This window comes from Pagrus major, chromosome 20 (assembly GCF_040436345.1).
Source record: "Pagrus major chromosome 20, Pma_NU_1.0".
Taxonomy (NCBI): domain Eukaryota; kingdom Metazoa; phylum Chordata; class Actinopteri; order Spariformes; family Sparidae; genus Pagrus; species Pagrus major.
Window position 1 is genome coordinate 19,857,687 of NC_133234.1, and position 21,124 is coordinate 19,878,810.

The 21,124-nt window shown below is 41.3% G+C and overlaps 1 protein-coding gene across 1 annotated transcript; it reads left to right on the forward strand.

Moving 5' to 3' along the window:
• The first annotated feature begins 1,000 nt into the window (after nt 1-1,000).
• On the forward strand, nt 1,001-20,799 carry mta3 (metastasis associated 1 family, member 3). Its single transcript, XM_073489533.1, has 14 exons — nt 1,001-1,310; nt 3,617-3,684; nt 4,805-4,898; nt 10,046-10,172; nt 10,315-10,378; nt 11,245-11,362; nt 11,910-12,012; nt 13,222-13,321; nt 13,411-13,599; nt 15,646-15,720; nt 17,904-17,962; nt 18,121-18,239; nt 19,374-19,531; nt 20,322-20,799. Exons 1-14 carry the CDS (start codon nt 1,283-1,285, stop codon nt 20,568-20,570), a joined length of 1,551 nt encoding a protein of 516 aa, XP_073345634.1. The 5' UTR covers nt 1,001-1,282; the 3' UTR covers nt 20,571-20,799.
• Nucleotides 20,800-21,124: the final 325 nt, after the last annotated feature.

Consider the following 21,124-nt stretch of genomic DNA (forward strand, 5'->3'; position numbering starts at 1 on the left):
AATATTTTGATATGTTTAAAGCAAGTATTTGTAATTGTAGTAAGATACTTTTTGGGATGTATTTGCACCCATCTCTGATTATCGGTTAATACATTTTTTTAATAAATCTTAACAGCGATTAATCGATTAATGGTTAATCATTAACATCCCTACTTTGACATAAGATAGATAGATAGATAGATAGATAGATAGATAGATAGATAGATAGATAGATAGATAGATAGATAGATAGATAACGTTATTAATCCCCGAGGGGAAATTAGGTTATAATAGCAGCGGGTACATTCAATCAAATACAATCAAAAGGGCAAATATAGAAACAATAAGAAACAATAAAGTACTAAATACAATATACAAAAAAAGCAATAAAGTACTATATACAAAAAACAATAAAGTACTATATACAAAAAACCCAATAAAGTACTATATACAATATACAAAAAAACAATAAAGTACTATATACAATATAAAAAAAACAATAAAGTACTATATACAATATACAAAAACCAATGAAGTACTATATACAAAAAAACAATAAAGTACTATATACAAAAAACCCAATAAAGTACTATATACAAAAAACCAATAAAGTACTATATACAATATACAAAAAACAAACAATAAAGTACTATATACAATAAAATGCTTAAGTAAAATGCTTAAGTAGTTGCACTACTACAATAAAACTACTTAAGCATTTTATTGCATAGTTTTATTTTTCACAATGTCAAAACTGTTTTTATGTTTTTCTACGTATTGCACCTTTAAATATTAAGTCTGACGTGCTGCATTATAACAGTGACATTCATTTTATCATAAGAAATAAAAATACACACACGATACTGAATGCTCGCTTGTTAAACATACAGCTGTTTTAAGTGTAACAATAAATAACGCTCACCTGTGTTTTAAAGGTAATGGGTGTAGGTGCGTGTGTGCGCGCGCGCGAGCGAGTGTGTACGTGCCCGTGTTTGCGCGTGCGCGGCCCCTCTCACGTCAGCAGCCGGTGGTTTTCGGGCTGATCCGGCTTCTTTGGGCTGCCGGAGTTCACTGTATTGTAAAGGGAACAGTGAATCCGAGGAGGAGGGGGGGGTTCGTTTGCCAACACAAAAAAATCTCCCGATTGGCCTCACATCCGGAGTCTCGACGATCCTAATTTATCGCACCTTATACCCTCCTTTCTTTTTTTTTTTTTTTAAGAAACGGGAGTTTTATCGCTTTTATTAATTTATTCTATTCCTCTGTAGTTTATGGTTTACGTTAACACTCCGGGAGGGCAGAAATGGCGGCCAACATGTACCGGGTCGGAGGTATGTATGTCAATGTGGATCCCTTTTTTTTTTTTTTTCTGTATCAAACAGAAAGCCCTCCGCTTTTACATCCCCCCGGGGTGTTTATGTGTGGTTTATTGTGGTTGCTTTGCGTGTAATAGTGAGCTACGGCCGTGCCACACTAGCGGGGGATGCGTTAAGTTGGAGCGGGAAGGTGAGAATTTCTAAATATTTGGGATTCAAAATGGGTCAGGCCTCGCGTCTGTCGTGGCCACAGCAGCTAGCACGCAGCTAGCTTACAATGTAAACATTTTAACGAGCGTCGGCACCGTTGTTGGGCTCCGCTTTTCGGATAATCGGACCCGGAATACGGACGGCCGACACACGGCGGGAGCTCTCGGCTAGACGTGTGTTTTTAAAAGGTTGTTAAAATGTTACCACGGGGCTGTCTGAGGCTGCCTTTTGTATTTGCCTCTTCTGGCATGCAGCCATTAGTGCGAGTCCTTATTTAGCTAACGTTAGCAACCAGCGGTGGCTTCACTGATTTAAACCATTAATGCAGCTGTGGCGTCCCGTTTTTACACAACACGAGCAGCGTCCCTCGCACACTTTGTGACATTAGACGCTGGTTATTGTCACACAGTTCACCTACTTCCAACACAAGCGCAGTTTAATTAGCAAAATTGGCTTCACTTGGCTAGCTAGCTCGTTAGCAAGTCTGCTGGAATTCATCAAATTATTGTCTCGGTTCATGGCGTCGTTGCGTTGCGTCAGGGTCGGATTAAACCGTAACACCTTTTATTTACACGTCTACGGGCTCAAGTGGCACCGATGCTTGAACATGTCACAAACACAAACAAGAAGCATCTTCACCCAGGTGATTTATTGTGGACAACAATTTATCAAGCACCATGTTTCAGTGTGTCAAGCTTTGGTGTTCGTGTGGTCACCTCAGCTTGTCCTCCTGCTGCCTTCAGGTGCCTTAAGTAAAGTCCAACTTCTCTAACATAAAAGTTGTTGGTGCGTTAACATTCTGCATGTGATAAGAAATCTCACATGTAATTTGTATTGTTGAAATGTTGCCTCTTCATACATAAGTGCAGGAATATACAGGTTAAGCTTGGACTTTATTTATTTTATATTTTAAATTCAGAGGCACACACAAGTAGTGTTTATATGCACAGACTGAACGCACCTTAACAACTCTGGCATATTTACCTCTTCGCCGAACTGTTTATCTCTCTGAAAAATAGTTATTACAATATTTCAGACAGCACTTGGAGGAAGCATTTTTCTATGGCCTGATGCTTTCCAGACTTATTGTATATTCTGCCTGGTCGGAGCTCAATGGGTCTACATTTATGTCTCTTGGGGCTAGGTGAAGTCATGTAATGCTGATTTTGTTTATGAGCAGTGGAAAATTGATGACTGAAACGTACCCCTCTGTCCTCCCAATTTTATTTACGTTAGAAAATCATAACAGTATGGTGACGGGCTCGCAGGCCATGAGAATCTTTCAGTGCACATCCAGGGAAATTGCTTTCGCCTTGTTGCCCTGTTTGAAAGCCTCTGTGGTGTTCACTCATTACAATTGTCCAGTTTGTTAGCGGTCTTCATGTCTGTTTTTTAACCTGATCCTCCAGATGTAACAAGGCTGATAGATTTGTTTATTTCTTCACATTTACACAGATAAACATGCCTCTAGCGTTGGCTCCGTTGTAGCAGCAAGCCGCTAGTTTTCAGTGTTATATATAATAAATGAGGAGACCTCAACAGTATGTTACTCAGCCAGTTTCCAGTTCCTCAACTTACGTTTCACTGGTTTCAGTAAGTATACATATGTACATGTATGTGCATTTCCTGGTCACTTTATCAGGCACACCCATTCAATTTCATGCCAGATATTGCACCATTTAAGAAGATTATAATGCTGTCTCTATGTTGACACTGTTGGACAGAGATTAATTCAACTTTATGCTTATTGTTAAGGTCAGTTAGTGGTGGACTGCATTATATTGAACTGTGTTTCCCATATTCTGCTCCCCTCGTGCACAAACCAGGTTGGCAAAAGGTTAAAAGCGCTTGCAATCCAGTTCAGCATCACTGCAACCTCAATAATAAACATGTAGTTAAATTAGTGTCAATTAAAACCATTAATATTTTTGCAAATGTGTAATTTATGATATGAGTTTTGCTTTGAAACAAAATTTTGAACTGAGCCACGCTGACTTTATTGATTGTTCAGGTGGACCTCATAAAGAGACCACTGTTTTTGTTTTTTTCCTGGTCCCACAGACAGTTTCGGCATTACAGTGAAGTGACCAGTTGTGTGTTTTCTGTTACAGATTATGTATTCTTTGAGAACTCCTCAAGTAACCCTTACCTGATCCGCCGGATAGAAGAACTCAACAAGGTAATGAGGTGTTTGCGTGTCACTTTTGTGTGTGATTATTCCTTTTTATGCCCGAGGGTGAATAGCCAGGATTCCTCTCTGTTCCTGTCCCAACCCCCCTCTTTGTAATCCTGCGTGCGTGTGTGCGTTTTGTGACTTAAAGTGTTTGTAATATGATGGAACGTGACAGGTGTTCCCTGGTCTCCTAACTGCCGTTGATCACAGGACACACCTGTCGGGAGTGTGTGTGTAGGCGTGGCAGATTATTGTAATGAGCAGTGCAGGAGCTCAGATAGCTTTGGACTAAAGACCAGTTTATACCAGTTTTGAAAAGCGACGTCTTCTCATGTTTTTCCTGCTGATTTTTGATCAGTTGTGAAACCGCCCGTCTTAAACTATTTCCTAGGTGTGTCGGTTAAAAACAGACCAAAACTATGTTTAAATCCTACACAAGCATCTTTAACAGGCGTGTTCGAAAAGCATTTCCTGTGTTGCATATGCACTTAGATATTCAGATGAATTCATGTGATTATCGGACGGCGTGGGTGGAAATGTGTCAGATCAGGTCGGTATCAGCCTGAAAAAAAAAAAAAACGTATTGAGGCTGTAAATTATAAAACAAAGATCGGAGACGTTGTGATTATCCTAAGTGATAAAGTGGGTGGACAAAATAACAGGAACTCCTGGCAACATGATACAATGTAAAACAGTCGTCCTGTGACATTCGGATGGACATGTTTTTGTATGTTGCAATATATCATGCAGTGTTCCTGTTATTTTGTCCATTAACAATATCCTTAATTACATCTACCCTTACCTACAACTTCCTTTTGAAAAGCAGCAGCAGAAGAAGTTGGAAGCCGTTTTCTCAAGCCTCGTACCCCCCACGTCCATTCACTCGCCATCAGTCACAGCATTTAATAGTAGATGAGTCTTTAAGCCTGTCGGCCTAATTACACAGCGAGACAATCAATCAATCATTCGATCAAAAGCGCTGTTGCTGCCCTGGTCAGCCTGTCATAGCAGCATAGCTTGACAAGCATTCAAAGGCGCCAGGTCTCTTGGGAAATTAGAGGTTTGTGCAGGGAGGTGTTGCCACCTCTTTAAGTCAACCGGGATCCCTGTACTCTTTCTGTTGCAGACGGCAAGCGGGAATGTGGAGGCCAAGGTGGTTTGTTTCTACAGAAGGAGAGACATCTCCCACAGCCTCATCCAGCTCGCAGACAAACATGCAAGTGAGTAGGAACTCCTGTCAAACTTTCTGTTTAGTCACTTGTGTCAGTCTCATAAGAAAATCAGCGTTGTAAGTGATGATACAGTTTCCTCAGGATCTGTATGTTTATATACACTTAACTCAACGTTTTTAAGTCACTTTTTAAGCAAAAATGTGTCTGCACTTGCTTGTTTTAGCTTCATGAAATGCTTTTCCCTGTTGGAAATCATTGTAAATGGATATATATTTGGGTTTTTGGCTGTTGGTCAGGCATAACAGGCCATTTGAACACCACACCGTGAACTCTGGGAAATTGGAGGTTATGTCATTTGCTGGCAACACGGTACCTGACAACATGGTGTGAATGGAGCTTACAAATGGACTTCAGGTAAAAGGTAACACTCCACCAATTTTGCACATTAAAGTGTGTTAAGAGGTCTTGGAAAGTACTCCTGCATATGTGGAAAAGTAGTATAAAGCCTTCTGTGGCTCCAGAGGAAGCTGCTTATACTCAGTGGCACAAAGTTGCATTGTGGGTAAGGTAGGCACCAGGTTTTGAAAAGCAGTCCACTGGTCTAGCATTGCACTCCTATAACACTTTTCAACTCATTATGGACAATTTAAAAACAAATGATTAATATCGAGATCAGATCCAGAGATGTCACCTTTCTTTTCCATGCATTCTTCTTCCTTTTTCAAAACCTGGTGCCTGCATTACCCACAATGCAATGTAGCTACTTAGTGATATCACTGGTGGCAGTTTAGCAGATTACATGCAGCTTCCCCTGGAGCAACAAAAGGCTAAATACTACTTTTTTCTCGTGTGTAGTTGTACTCTCCAAGACCTGCAAACACACTTGAATGTGTAAAATTGCCAAAAAGCCGTTCACAGTTGGATTTTTTTGCAGACTAATTAGGTTGAGTTAACATGTTCCGGCCCTGGAACACGACCACAGCCGTAGCTCGAAAATTGCAATGGTGTTGTTTTTGTTTTGTTTTTGTTTTTTTTGTTTTGTGGCCTTCTATAAGTCAAACAACTAATTGAGGAATCGGGAAGCTACTTGGCAGATGATGAGAGAAGATAATCTGTGGGGGTAAACGCAATGAGACGACATTACAGTGCCATTTTGAAAACTGTATGGTTGTCAGGTGCATTTGAATTTCCTTCCTCAGTGAGGGAAACATCAATACGAGTTTTCCTCTTCATGTCAGTCGAGCAGGCATCTCCAGCTGTGTATCCACTTAGCATCTCCTTTGCGCATTTTACATTTACTCTCAATATGATGATGGTTTTTTTTTTGGTTTTGTTTCCCATGTCGAACATTGTGCCAGAGTGCAGCCATTTAGTCACATACATAGGTGCTCGGATGCTATTCATATCTGTATTTCACATTTATTCCTCAATTACTTATTTCTGGGAGGGAACTGGAGTATGAGTGTGGCTGTATGAAGGAAAGGAAGGTGTTGTTATCACAACATCACCTGTTCTGTGTGGGAAGCCTTTTACCTGTTTCCAGTGATGTTTCACTTAGAATAAAACAAGTTATTGATCATCTTCTGGACATAAAAGAAACGTTCCTTCTGCCAAAGCGAACCCGCCTCTCTGAAGAGAATGATTGAGATGAGGAGGGAGCAGCTGGAGACCCAGCGAGGCACGGTTTAGAAATTGAACATATACGACTGAGACTGACAAGAATGTATTGTGTGGCTGAACACTATTCACTCTGTGCCGTTTTTGGAAAACCAGTTTTGCGGATTTGTCTAGACTCTGTAAACATAAAGCAGCCTTAAGCACAGAAACGTAAACCACACAATGTGCAGGAACATATGCATTCATCACAGCCAATTCCACGAGCTATTTGGATTCAGTCGTCTCCCAGCTGGTCAGCCGAGGAAACAGAAACAACAATAACATTTAACACTGCCTACCACACTGGAAAGAAAAGGAATTCACACAATTTATGGCTCAGATTATTTCAAGGGGAAAACAAAACGACAGCCAGTTTATAAAAATGAAACAGAATGTGCAGTTTGTAGGAGTCAAAGCTGAAATGTCTGCACTTATTACCAAACTACCGATCAACAAGTTGAGCTAAAACAAAAAAAAACATCAATGTGTTGCTCTGAATGTGTACTTTTTTAAAATTAGGGTAAAAATTTCAGTTATTCGGGAGCTTTGTTTGCACAATTTGCATCCATTTTGTCTGTCAAGCTGATTAATCATTGCAGCGCAAGATCAAACAACAGCTGAGGGCTTAACATTAGCTCTAAGGAGAGTTAACCGGTTAGGGCTGAAACCTAAAAATACACATTCTCAACCTCATTGTTATCAAGCGGTGCAGATAGGTTTAGTTTTATTTGCCAATATTTTAAAGTGTCTGCCGATGAAATTGCTGCCGCCTACCCACCACAATAGAGGTGAGGTGAAATGTGTTTGTGGCACTAAAATCATCCCCAAATTAGATTTTATTATAACTCAACATTGCCTGTGACTGCTTCCTCTTCTACCATTCCTACCGAGGATGCATACGTCTACTCATCCACTGACCAAATCTTGAGAAATGTCTGCATCTTGATGTGCAGACATATAAATACCAACCGTTTGCTAACGTCAGTGACAAATAAGAGTTGGACTTCCTGTAGTTGACTTCCAGTGGTTTGCTGGTGGAAAGCTTTCAGCGTGAAGCGACAGCAGCACAAAAATCAGCTTTCAGTTTCCATTAGCTGTCTTTATACAGCAGTCACAGTTCTGATGCATCAAAGGAGAGCAGATCAGACGGCAACAAGCCTGCTGTCTGTTGGGTAAAAGTACGAACAGCCAACATAATGTAGGAGTGGAGCTCCAAAATGGAGTGACAGTGTTGCACTAAAATCTGAACATAAGGAGAGGCTTTTAAAGATTGTGAACCAGAGACACTGCTCAGTGGAGTGGACCGTCAAGGGATCACTTTAACTGAAGTGCTTGTTGAAGGGTCGTACAGCTCTCATGTTGGATTTGGGGAGGGGTGGTCCAGTGATGCAGGTGTGCAGAGGTTTTACGTCTGTCGCTTTTGTGTGATCTAACGAGGGCCACGAATGCCCTCGAGGACAAACTGTCCAAACGTTTTTGTCGTTAATTCCCATTTATCTGATACATCTGCATTTCCACTGTGCCACCAAAATTAGTTCTTAGCGGACAAGTTTGCCTTTTTTGTTTTTCCTGATGTTTCGCGTTCGACAGTTCAACAGTAGAAAGCAGCATGAAGGCCAGTGACAATGTTATGGTGATTACTCTTTTATATCCATTTGTGCATTGCCTGTTCAAAACATGCTGTCCAGCACAGTTTATCTGGTATTGTGATTGGTTTACAGAGCCTCCTGAAATGCTCACAGACTCCATCGGGGCCACCCTCGATAATATCAAACATGTTTGATATTTAAAATCTGGATGATTATATCGGTACTTTCCGAGCCAGGCCACAACAACCAATGAGAGAGGCATCGGTAAACATTCTAGTGCTTGAGGCTAACGTTGGCTAGCATACTATTGTTGAGAGAAATGTATAATCTTACCTCAGGTTCTCACTGAATAATAGAAAATCCACATTGACCATGTTTCCCCTCTAATCCAACAGAGACAAATAGAAAAGTATTTACATGCCAAAGTCTTTGATTTCAACGTTTGTCATTGTCTTGTGATGGAAAAGGGAAAAATATTTGTTTGTCCATTGGATGTCATGTTTCCATCACTGCTGAGTGGAGCTGTAGCCAGTAAACACCCATGAGTACTGCAGAGTCACTGACCTGGGAATGAATGAGGATTGGACCCTTTCCCACTGAAGACAAAAGCCAGATGTTGGTGGGTTATTTGTCCAGTGTGAAAGGAGTTTGACGGACAGTTTTTTTACCCTGGCCTTGGGTGTGGCTGTTGTTCTGTGGTAGAACAACAGTAATCTTTGTATTCAGACTCGTCTTCATGAACAAGTTTGTCTTGAGCATATGCAGGCCTTGAGGATTTAGCTCTGAAGGAGCGCCTTAAGTGCCTTAACCCCGCATTCTTTGTAATTGCCAACGGGGCAACTTCACTGGTTTCAAGTCCAATTGTGTGTTAGCTTATGAGAAAATGACCCTACTTCTTTTTATTACCTCAGTAGACAGTTTCCTGATGAGTATATGGTCTCAATCTCTGGTTTAAAATCTTCTTCAATACAGCATTGTGTTCTGATGTTCAAAGCAATGGGTGATGTCATAGTGGTTTTACACTTGGATGGAAATGAGTAATTATTCTCAGCAGCCAGAATGGAAGGTGGCCGTGCAAAAGCGTTTTACTAGGTGGGTGCACGTTCTCAGAGTCTCTCTTGGAAGACTTCAGAGTGTTGCACTCAGTTATTCACATGGAAAATGACAGAAATAGTCGCATCAGGAATGAAAAAAGAGATCTAGAGAGTGAAGTTCCCTCCCTGGCTTCTTCTCACCTTCTGCACAGCGGGCTAATCACAGTGTGAGGTGGGCGTGTGATTGTCGGTTTTGGAAAGTTACAGAAAGGTGTGGGAGGAGGGTTTTCCAAAGCTTTCTGACCATCCAACAAGCACTACTGAAGAAGCATACTGGCAACGTAAAGTGTGATTTATATCAGGAAATGGGGAATCTGGGGCTTCTCTAACAGGGATGTGACGCTGCACGAGTTCCAGCACTGGCTCATGATAAACAGCTGGTGTAATAATAAGTAGTTGCCAATGGCAGATGATGTTTATTTATCCAGGTATATGCCCGCACTGTGTGACTATGATTTAAAGTGTTTATCTGCCTCTTGGCGTTGTGTGCTGACTCAGCTGCAGCAAACTAATCCAGTATTTATGGATGAAAGCTGTTCTTAAAATTTCATTTCTAGTAATAGTCCCGAGCATAATAGCTTGAGTGTCTTAAATGGATGGCAGCAATAGTTTCTGATTGCAGGGATCTGAAGACGGCGCCGTTATGAAATATCATGAAGCGTTCTTGTCTGAAATCTTTGAGATAAATGGCTGAATGAGGGTGAAACCACATGTGACTTTGATAATCTATGATTTTATTTGTCACGATTAAGCCACTGTCATGTTTCTTGTCTCATATTCTTCAGCATGTGACACACGAACACCATTTTTTAACACCATTAACGTGTAATTGTCCCCTCCGTGTGCCTTTTTGCAGAGGAGTTGGAAGAAGAGAAGGAGAGCCCGACAGAGACAGATCTAACAGAAAAACAGAAACACCAGCTTCGCCACAGAGAGCTCTTCCTCTCCCGGCAGTACGAGAGTCTACCCGCAACACACATCAGGTACTGTACAAAGAAGCGCACACACACATCATCGTCAAGTGCAGGCAGTGCCCATGGACGGTCACTTATCCAGCCATGAAAAGACAAATGCTCACTTCCTGAGTTTTACATGGTGCTTGTTTCCTCCCTCTCTCCCTATTAGGGGGAAGTGCAGTGTCGCATTATTGAATGAGACCGAAGCAGTTCTTTCATACCTTGACAAAGAGGTGAGTCAGAGAGAAAAACAACTTAGATATGTCATCTTTTACTGGTGTTTGCCTGCTGCAGACTGTCATATCAGGTCAGGTCCGGCTCTTTCATATGGCAGATGACAAAAAACTGAGAGAGAGGCCTCAGATTGCTTTCATTGTTGATCAGTCAGCTGGTTATTCTTTTCATTTATCCTTTGGTCAACACATTTTAGCATAACATCACTCTAAAAACCATATTCCCACATAAAACCTACATCTCAGTGGCAACACATTCAATACATACTACCTACCTTTTTACTTGCCTGCAGTGCTTGAATAAGCAGTTGCAGCAGTTACCTTGATTTCCTTGTAAAACTTGACCTTGTTTCTAATTTTAGTATGTTACTGTTTTATAGATAGTTAAGTAGGATTATACTTTTAAACAGCAGCTGGGAAAACCAGGAAAGGGTTAGGGTTAGACTTGTCCAACAATCAGTCTTAAATTAGGCTAAAATGATCTTTTAAAAAGGTCTTGAAAAGCATTAAATTACGTATCTGACACCTGTAGACACCCTGTCTGTACGCCCAAGATGATTACTTGTTCTGTCCAACTAACATCTCAAGACTACAACTATTAAGTTTATTATCACTGGAGACAAAAAAGACTTTGGACCCATGGGACACAGAGGTTTTCAGGCCTTGGGCTGTTAGCATGGTTTCTAACATCAGCCGATATCTTTGCAACACAAAGACAACGTCCACATTTCTTTACATTATGTTCATAATTTTCAACAAAAATTCCTACATATTGCACCTTTTAAGATTCAAATGTATTAAAGAGTCTGACATTAGAGCTTGTGTCTTTGAAATATGGAGGCTGATTGGTGTGTTGTTTTCTTCAGGATACGTTCTTCTATTCACTGGTGTACGACCCGACACAGAAGACCCTCCTGGCCGACAAAGGAGAGATCAGAGTGGGACCGCGCTTTCAGGCAGACGTACCTGAAATGCTACAAGAGGGTCAGTGAGAACTGTACATCATTCACTCACCATGATTTATTTAATCGGACCTAAAAGTTGTGTTTCTAAATCTGTGTTGAAACTTCACTATCCAAACATCTATAGTGTATGTTTGTGTGATTGGTCTCCAAGGGTTACGGTGGGGAAGGGTAGTTGTTGTTTGGAGGGGTGAGAATATGCAGACTTTGTTCTTCTAAAGGAGATGATTACAGCTTTTTGTCCTTGAAGTATAGTATGAAAATAGAAATGTAGCATGAAGTATAATCTGCTAGAGGTTTGGTGTTAAAGCGCATGATTAACACTGCTTATTTATAGATTGTCCACACGTGACATGAACAATGATGGTTTCATGACTGACGTGATGAGCCGTTTGTACACAAGCAGCTTGAAAGTATAAGATTTTCCGTTAGTAGCAAAGTGTGTTTATAGTACCTGCTCTACCAGAAAGGTTAATACAGCAATCTCACAGGTCGATATTCATGATCATAGTATATGATGTTTGCTCGATGTGTAAGCTGTGGTGTGTGTATGTGTGCGTGTCCTGCAGGTGAGGCAGATGACAGGGACCAGTCCAAGTTAGAAGAGAAGCTGTGGGATCCAGAGTGTCCACTCACCAACAAACAGATAGACCAATTCCTAGTGGTGGCACGGTAAGACCTTTCATCACTGACCTGGACACTGACAATCACCTGACCACATCGACCGAAGAGACGGTATCATATAACAGCATGTTATGAGCTTGATTCCTCCTCTCTGCCGCTGCAACCAATTAGCCTCACTAACAGACAGATCGAACATTTTGTATTAAGGTATTAGAGTATTAGAAACCTCACTGGTACTTTTAATGCCATTATTTTAGAGCTGGGTATCACCACTGATGATTAAATATCGATTCACGCAGGGATATTTAAGTGAAGGTGCCAAGCCATTGTATGTGAAAAGACTAATACAAGAAACCCTCAAGTTTGGTGCATTATTAAGAATATTAATGTTTACATTTAAAAGTGAATTTGAGATTTGTGGGTAAAAAAAATGGTAACTTTGCTGTTTTGAACAAGCTTTGTGGCCATTAGTCAATAGATTTCTGAGTTTACACGGTGCCCCTGAATGCGCCATGAAGCCCCTCTGCCCTGTCTGAAACTCGGACACAGACAGACGGCAGAGAACCGAAACTGTCTGTAACTGACACCAAAACATGGTAGAGAATCTCAGAGTAGTTTTTCATCATGTTACTGTTGTGGCGCAAACATTTACCCACCAGTGTGGCGGACAACCTTGAGAGATTTACCTGCCAAATGGAAAATCTGGTGTTGATTTTGGACCCTGTCACACATTCAGAGGAAGACATTTATTTGAGGAATGATCTCTGATTTTATAAATCGATAGAAAGTGTTTTTTTGTTGTTTTTTTTAAACCCAGCCCTAATTATTTTCCTCTGTTTGTGGATTATAATGCAAGCATAATTGCAAACGTAATAGATTCTTGTTGTTGTTTTTCGAGGAAAAGCTCCAGAGTGAGGCTCATTATTTTCACGTGTTGTTCTACAAAAATTATATGTGGATTTGTTTGTTTATATTTCTATAAAGATTGATGAAAACTGCATTTAATATTAATAGCCGAAACACAGATTTGTGTTTAAATCGGTCCAAATATTCAAATGATAAATTACTGTGTTTGATTCATGGTTGGCCCATTTGTGCTGTTTTCTGCTCCCCATTACTGGAAGCTTGTGTGTGTGTGGGTGTGGGTGTGTGGGTTATTTGCTAAAAAACAATTAACAAAAAACAATGAGCCCATACTGTGTGATTTATAAGTATTGTGTATGGTTGTTTATGTGTTTGTTTGTGTGTATTTTTCAGGGCGGTTGGGACCTTTGCTCGAGCGTTGGACTGCAGCAGTTCAGTCAGACAGCCGAGCTTACACATGAGTGCAGCTGCAGCCTCTCGAGATATCACACTGGTGAGTTGGACACACACTCACACACCCTGAAGCACCTGGTTGTAACTTAAATGATAGATTGTGACCCGTTCTGTGTTCGTTGGCCGCAGTTCCATGCGATGGACACGCTGCATCGTCATAATTACGACCTGTCCAGTGCGCTGAGTGTACTGGTCCCAGCGGGTGGCCCGGTGCTCTGCAGGGATGAGATGGAGGAGTGGAGCGCCTCGGAAGCGGCCATGTTTGAAGAGGCACTAGAGAAATACGGAAAAGACTTCAATGACATCCGACAAGACTTTGTAAGTGTGTTTAACTAACTGTGCTCACACTCTGGCCCGACTCTGACTGACACCAGCTGCAACAGAAAACTGCCCTAGGTGATTGAATGAACAAAATATTTTAAATTTGATATTCAGGTTTGTATAAACGCCTGTTCAGATCAGAGATTCATGACGAGATTAGTTGAAACCTGCAGCTTCTTGCATTGTGCTGGTCTGAAAACCTTCACACCAATGCGACTAGAAGAGACATCTCCACTGCTACTTTGTAATTCTGTTACAAAGTTAATTTGTGTCACCTTTAAAATGTGTGTGGGAATCGTGATAGTGAGTTACTTTCTTCAGTTCCATTTCTAGTGATGATAAAATGGCAAAAACAAAAGGTGTGTCTGCCATTTCCACCAGCTGACAGTTTGTAACTGGCTTAATCAGCTGACTCGGTACGAGGTGCTGACTGCATTGCGTGAATTTGATTCTGTTCACTTCACTTGCAATTCATTTTAACAACAGGAGAGAGACGGAGGGAGATAACCTGATGAAGGTCTGAGTACCGAAACGTTATTAAAATTCATTGCAAGTGAAGTGAATAGTGTGCTGGAGTTTTGGTCTTCTCCTATGCACCTGTCGATCCACAGGTGTGCAAAAGCTGTATTCTGTGAATTTCATTGTAAAACGAGCCGCCAGCGACTTGATGAGCTGAGTCTCAGCCGACGCCATCAGCCGGCCTGAGTCATGCTTAGACTGGTCAGTTCATACTTCTGCAACTTTCCCCTGCAGTGATCTAAACCGGTTTCCTCTAGTCACGAATCTTTGGTCTGAACTGGGATTTGTTATAATTTGCGTTGTTGTCCACCGTGATTCTACCTACCTAAGCAAGTTGTAGGGAGCTTAAGAGTAAAATAAAGGGCTGCAACTACTGACTATTTTCATTATTGATTAATCTTTTCATTATTTTCAAGATTAATTGTTAAGTCTATAAATGGCGAAAAATTCTGCTCAGTTTCCCAGAGCCCAAAGTCTTCAAATTGCCTTTTTTGTTTTTCCTCATAGGGTCATTAACCATCATTAATGACAAAGAGAAGCAGCAAATCCTTAAATTTAAGAAGCTGAAACCAGCAAGGGTTTGACATTTTTGCTTGAAAAATAACTAAAACAAATAATCAGTTATCAAAATAGGAGGCAACCAATTTTCTTTTTAATCGACTGAACGATTACTTGACTTATCGTTCCCGCTCTAATGAAATAAAACTCCTTTGAAGGCTTAAAATGTGGCTGTTCAGAAGTGGTTGCTTTACTCTTAATGGAGAACTGAAGCTGTGGCTTGAATTGAAATGTTAAAATGTGCTCCAGTAATGAGTGAAGAGGCTTCATGTCGGGATGAAAAGTATTCAAACTTTCTCAGTTCACTCGTCCAGCTCAGTTCACGTCACAGCTGGCTGTTTCTTCATGTATGTCAGCTCTGCATCTGTATTGTGTGTTTGGCAGTACTTAGGTGGAAAATCTGGATTTTTGAAACCTCCTTCACAGATTGATGGACGGTGGAAGATTTATTATGCTGCAGATGTGATTTTAAGGAGTTTCTTTGGATGTTTTGGTATTTCTTCCTCCTCGGTGAAAACTCGGGACTCCCTCGTATTGCATGAATTCGAGCTGATCACACACACTGTTCTGTGAAGGACAAGTTTAACAGCTGCCTTTCAAGCCTACAGGGGATGACTATTTGATACTATTGAACTTTCCTTCCCACCAGCTACCACTTCTGTACAATAAAGGCAGGATATGGGTGTATGCGGTGGCACCAGGTGCTCATGAATACTTATTAAATGTGTGAATCACTGTGCGTGTGTGTTTGTGAGAGAGAGTATGTGTATTTTTTCTTCTGGGGCTCGGAACCAAGCAAAGCCGGTAGCTTTCAGCTTCTTTGGTCACGATGCGTCTCGCTCATGAATATACATGAAGGCTTTCGCACCCAGATGGCAAGAACATGAGATATTAATATCATTAATTTGCTCTCTGTCTCTCCCTCCCTCTTCCCTCCACTCTTCTTCTTTCTTCCCTCTTGTGCAGCTGCCATGGAAGTCTCTGACTAGTATCATAGAGTACTACTACATGTGGAAGACCACAGACAGATATGTGCAACAGGTGAGACTAAGTCACAGTTTTCAAAACAACAAAAATGTTTGATTCAAAAATGCGATGTGTATTCCTCCTGGGAATCGTCTGAAAGACTTTCCAAGGCTAAAAGTTGCCCTGTGGCGTTTTCTTGTAAACAAAGCTTCTGTTTATATTCAGGGTTTCATTCTTGAAGCCGAACCCCCTAAAAGATTTGTGTTTTTTATGAGAACAAACGAAACAAAGCCATCATTTAATGTTGTTTGTCCTGCCTTTAGGCCTTCATTTATGTATATGACATATTTTTTGTAGTTACACTCTTCTGTTTCTGTTGTACTTTTATCAGCTACGTAATTTCAAATCGGCACTTCGGTGATTTAGTATTGCACTTCCATAAAGTTAAAGGACTCGTGAGGTTCAAAATCGATGAAGCTGAGAAATGTTGAATATTAGTCTTTCGTATCACTCAGACTTGAAAAGTTTTGGATCCTACAATTCCCACGATGCCCCTCAAGAGCATCTTTCAGTAAACCTCCCCTGCCTTTTAAACACTTGTCTCCGATACCCCTTTTCCACTGGCCAAAAATCCCATTTAAACCCGCTAAGATCAGGCTTTTTGTGTGCAATGGGAATGTGTAAACTCGTGACGGAGGTGGAGCCCTGTTCATTCCTATGAAAGCTGCTCAGTGGTGTTTTGAAGCCAAAAAAGCTCGACTTCCCAGCTATGAAAATAAGTGGATCACAGACCGAGCCAGCTAACTTCCTGTTTAGTGCCCGGCTTACTTGAATGGGGATAAAATAATTTAATCGTGTGGCTCTTCTAGACTTTCCAAATGTTATTGGACCGAATGGCTCAAATCATGATAGTGAAATGAGTCATTTCGCGGGGGTTGCCAAGCTCAAAACAGTTTAGACACCATTTTACAGATGCTTCTTTCACAATGGGTCTATTGTTGTTTTCTCTTCTGTTGCAACTGTTTCCTGCGCATTCGTGACGTGAAACGTGACGCCAGTGACGTACAATGTGACGCTTCAGATAAAAATCACAGACAGGCTGCCTTGCCTCCGGTCTGGGAAAGATGGTCCTTGCATAAAACTGGGCTGTATATGCCGTAGAAAGAAATTGAAATATGTGCTACATGACCAGAGAAAACAGAGAAAAAGAAAGGGTTCCTCTCTCTCAAGATCCAACTACACTCTGTGTCCGTGGATGAACACTTACAAAATGCAGAACTGCAATCTGTAGTTGATAAAACCGCCCTGCAGCCACCAGATGACACATTTTGCCAGATTTTTGCTGGCACAAAAGCGGCGCAGGCAAAATGGAGAGTTTAACATTGTTCATTTGCATACACCACCAAAATTGTGGTGCCACAAAGCTGGTTGGAAATTGGCAAAGATCCTGTTGCTCCCTCCAGAGCCACAGAGGACATTACACAGCTGTTTTTACAGACTGAATAGTACACCCCATGAAAAATAAACAGAACTACTTAAGTGTGGAATTGGTGGAGTAAACTGAAGTGAAGGGAATTTTGGATGCAGGAAAATCAAAAACAAGGGTTCACTGAATTAACTAGCCGTGATGAAGTCAGAAAGCTGTACCTGAACACACCCCAAAAACTGCAACCGACGGCCAACTGGCTTGTATGTTTTCCACCTGAGTGAGAGGAAACAACTCTCTGTACCACCAGCTGGATATGATAAAGCAGCGTTTGTCATCATTTTCGCTTCATGGTCACTTCTAATCGAGAATATGTCTGATAAAAATGGCAGAGGCAGAGGCGAAATAAGAAGAAACCGTGCTAAATGGGTGAAATCATTGATACTACAGAGAGAGGCTCGAGGGTCTTTCCCAAACTTAATCCGTTCCCTTCTCATGCACTGATTCCCTTAACTGAACAGCCAACAAAAGTGATTGGAGAGGAGGTCACAACGGATAACTCTTTTAATGCCACAGAGTTTTCATGTACCTCAGCTGTAGATTATCAGTGAAACGTGTCTAGAAGAAAGGAAACGACACACTTGAAAACACATCGACACATTTAATGATTATCTTTGTAATCCCGCAGTCCTGTGTTCAGGCTGCCTGTCAGACATAATTCTGTAAGGTGTCAAACTGCCTCCAGAGGGGTTTTTTGTTTTTTTTTTTGCAAGACAACTGTTGATTTCTTTTGTTATTAATGAATCAATCCACTGTGTTTCTGTCTGAGCAGAAGAGACTGAAGGCAGCTGAGGCAGAGAGCAAACTGAAGCAGGTTTATATCCCCACATAGTAAGTAGATGTTGGTGTTATTACTGTACCTTCAGCTGCCAGATGATCATTGTTTTATACATAATTGATATGTTTGATTTAAAGCGCTGCACAAGCCGGCTGCAGTCAGCCTTAAATCTCTCCCTGAGAAGTTAAAACCTTTTTCTTCTCTCCGACAGTAACAAGCCCAACCCCAACCAGATCTCAATGACCAACGGCAAGATGGCGACAGTGAATGGAGCGGGCCCTGGGGCCTACCACGCAGCAGGCGGGGGCAGAGCCTGCGAGAGCTGCTATAGTGAGTTTTGTTTGTGTGTGTGAGAGAGAGAGTGGGTGTGTGTTTAAGCATTGCAGGTGTGAAATTGAATCACAGAGGCTGTGAGCACAGGTCAATTATAAATGAAAGGGAAACAATTCAGCGTTAGCCAGCCAAAGGACTTCTTTTTCAATATTGAGCTCTTCTGACTGAAAGAGATGCTTTCATCACTGCTCACCTGCTTATTTATTTGACAGCTGTGACTAATCCACTGATCAATATCTCCCCTTTGCTCAGTTCCTGAAAGCAAAGGGCTAACAAGCTTGTTGATGTGTTGATTTTTTTTTTTTCAATAAAAACGTCCTTGACGTTTACAGTTTCACAGTCCAAAACCCCTGAATGAATAATATGAGACAGATTGAAGTGCAAATCCTTACATTTAAAGGTGCAATAGGTACGAATTTTAGTTGAAAACGTTCAAAGATTAACTAAATGGTCAACACAATGCGGAAAAAATAACAGTTTTGATGTAATGTCAACACATTTGTGGCAGAGATAACTGCTAAAGTTAGCATGCTAACTTGATCCAAAGCTCCTGTGCTAGCGTTGTGCTCTGAGCTCCCATTCCGGACCAGTAAGTGCACCGCTAACTGAGCTAACCGCAGCTTCAGTTAGCAGCAGTAAGCAGTTTATTTAGTTAGTATTTTGTAATTTTGTACTTGAAACTTGGGATTGGTGCGATGTGTCAACTGGTTGATTAAATGTTGCTGCCCTCGCTGGTCTGCACCTGGAATACTAGTCCTTAAAACAACAAGCATCTGTTACTAATCTGTTACGTAGCTGTGTAATAAAGATTATGTGCAATATTTAAAGTGCCCTACCTTTTTTTTTTTTTTCATTTAAAATTGGATTTGGCTCTTGTTGAACATAATTAACGGTTTAAATTTTTGCCGTTTTTTTTTTTTTGGTGTGTGGACAGAGCTTCTTCAGATGTATAAATCACTTAAGGTAATCTCATCAGTCAGCAGCAGGCCTGCAGTGAGACTTGATACGACATTGATTAAATCATTTAGGGAGAGACTTGAGACAAAGAGAGATCAATATGCTGAGTGTCTGTGGGCCAGTTTTCTCCAGCGATGCTTTCAACTCTCATTAATACATTTCGTGCATTAACAGCCATGCAGTCGGCCCAGTGGTACTCGTGGGGGCCTCCAAACATGCAGTGTCGCCTGTGCGTTTCCTGCTGGATGTACTGGAAGAAGTACGGCGGCCTGAAGATGCCAAGCAGAGCAGAGGGCCCAGAGGAGAGGACCTCCCCCAGTCCAGCAAGCAATGTAAGCTCAGTCAGAAGGCAGATATGTAAAACACAGGGGATGTTGTGGGGGAGGAGGGTGATTCTGAAAAACATCAGGGTGTCTGCAGTTCTTCAAAACATGCCTATATTCACCTAACCTCATGGTTTTGAAGGAATTCAGTTTCTAAACCTATAGTTGAGTCAACACCCTTTGATAACGTGTCATTTAACCTTCACGAGGGCAGGATTTATTGTTTGACTTTGTCAGTTTTAGCTAGACGTACATTTTGCATACGTGTTGTTTTTCTGCATGTACTTTCTGCATTCAAAAACTGAAATGTGATGTCACTTGGTAGTAACATTTGAACATTTTATGAACAGTTTTTAGACGGTGAGAAGAACAGAGTCGAAAACCCAAATTCAGAAATCTCTCGTACAAACTTTGCCAAAACTTTTTTATGTTTTTATAGGACTGCCTAGGCATATGCTAGGAAAATGATTGAGGGGAAAAAAGGATTCAAAATTTTAAAAGCAGTTTTCAAAACACTTAAAATGTTCCTTAAGTCAAGTCAAAGGTTTTGTCATATGCAAAGGTAAAAACCAGCTTCCCGTTATAGTGAAATTCTCTGTGTTCTGCTCTGAGCGCTGTTTTACAATAAAACACATAAGAAAATAAAATGATTAGAAGATGTTATAAGAGATAAAGAAAGACAAAGAACATAATAAAATATATGAAGGACACTGTACGATATACAAATCTGCAGTATCAATACCGGTATCGATATCAGCTGTATTCAGTGTCCTCTGTTCTGTCCCTCCTTCCGTCCCAGGAGCCTCGCTCACGGAGTCACGGTCCTCGCCAGTCCAACCACATGGTGCCGATGCGAAACAGCGGCAGCCCCAAATCCTCCATGAAGACCAAGCAGGCTTTCCTGCTGCAGGCCACCCGCCTCACCAAGCTGGCCCGGCACATGTGCCGTGACATCATCAGGCTGCGCCGTGCCGCACGCCGGCCCTTTGTCCCCATTAACTGTGGGGCCATAAAGGCAGAGTGTAAGAGCTCTTTCAATTCCTCCTAACTTCTGCCACATGGACACACATGCAGACAAAACACACGCAGACACACAAACACACACGCGCATTCACCACCCTTCCTCACCCCGACTGCCCCACCATCAGCCCCCCATCTCTGCCCATCTCTGCCCCCCCGTCTGTCTCTCTTTCTGTTTTTATTATTATTGTTATTATTATTTTGGTTTTTGTATTCTCCCACCCCCTGTTTCCAATAAAGACTGCCTGTCCTCATAACTATGAGTTCTGATCATCTTTTCATTCGTGTTTTTTTATTTTTTTTATTCTTTTATCTGTTGTGGTTCTTAGTCACTGTGAACTGAAAGCCATTGTTGAAATGACATACAAAGATTTCTTGGTTGAACAGGGCTATTCTACACTCGCATAATAACTCATGTCGCTCCTGTCATAAACAAGTAGACTGTAATAGAAGTCGTACTCTAGTCTGAGCCGTATATTTACTGAATTTAGATGTAGAGAAAATGTATTTTACTAAGAGAAGCTCTATTTTGCACAGCGCCGCTGGCACAGGCGTGCCCACTCTGTGCTGTCATGGCTGATC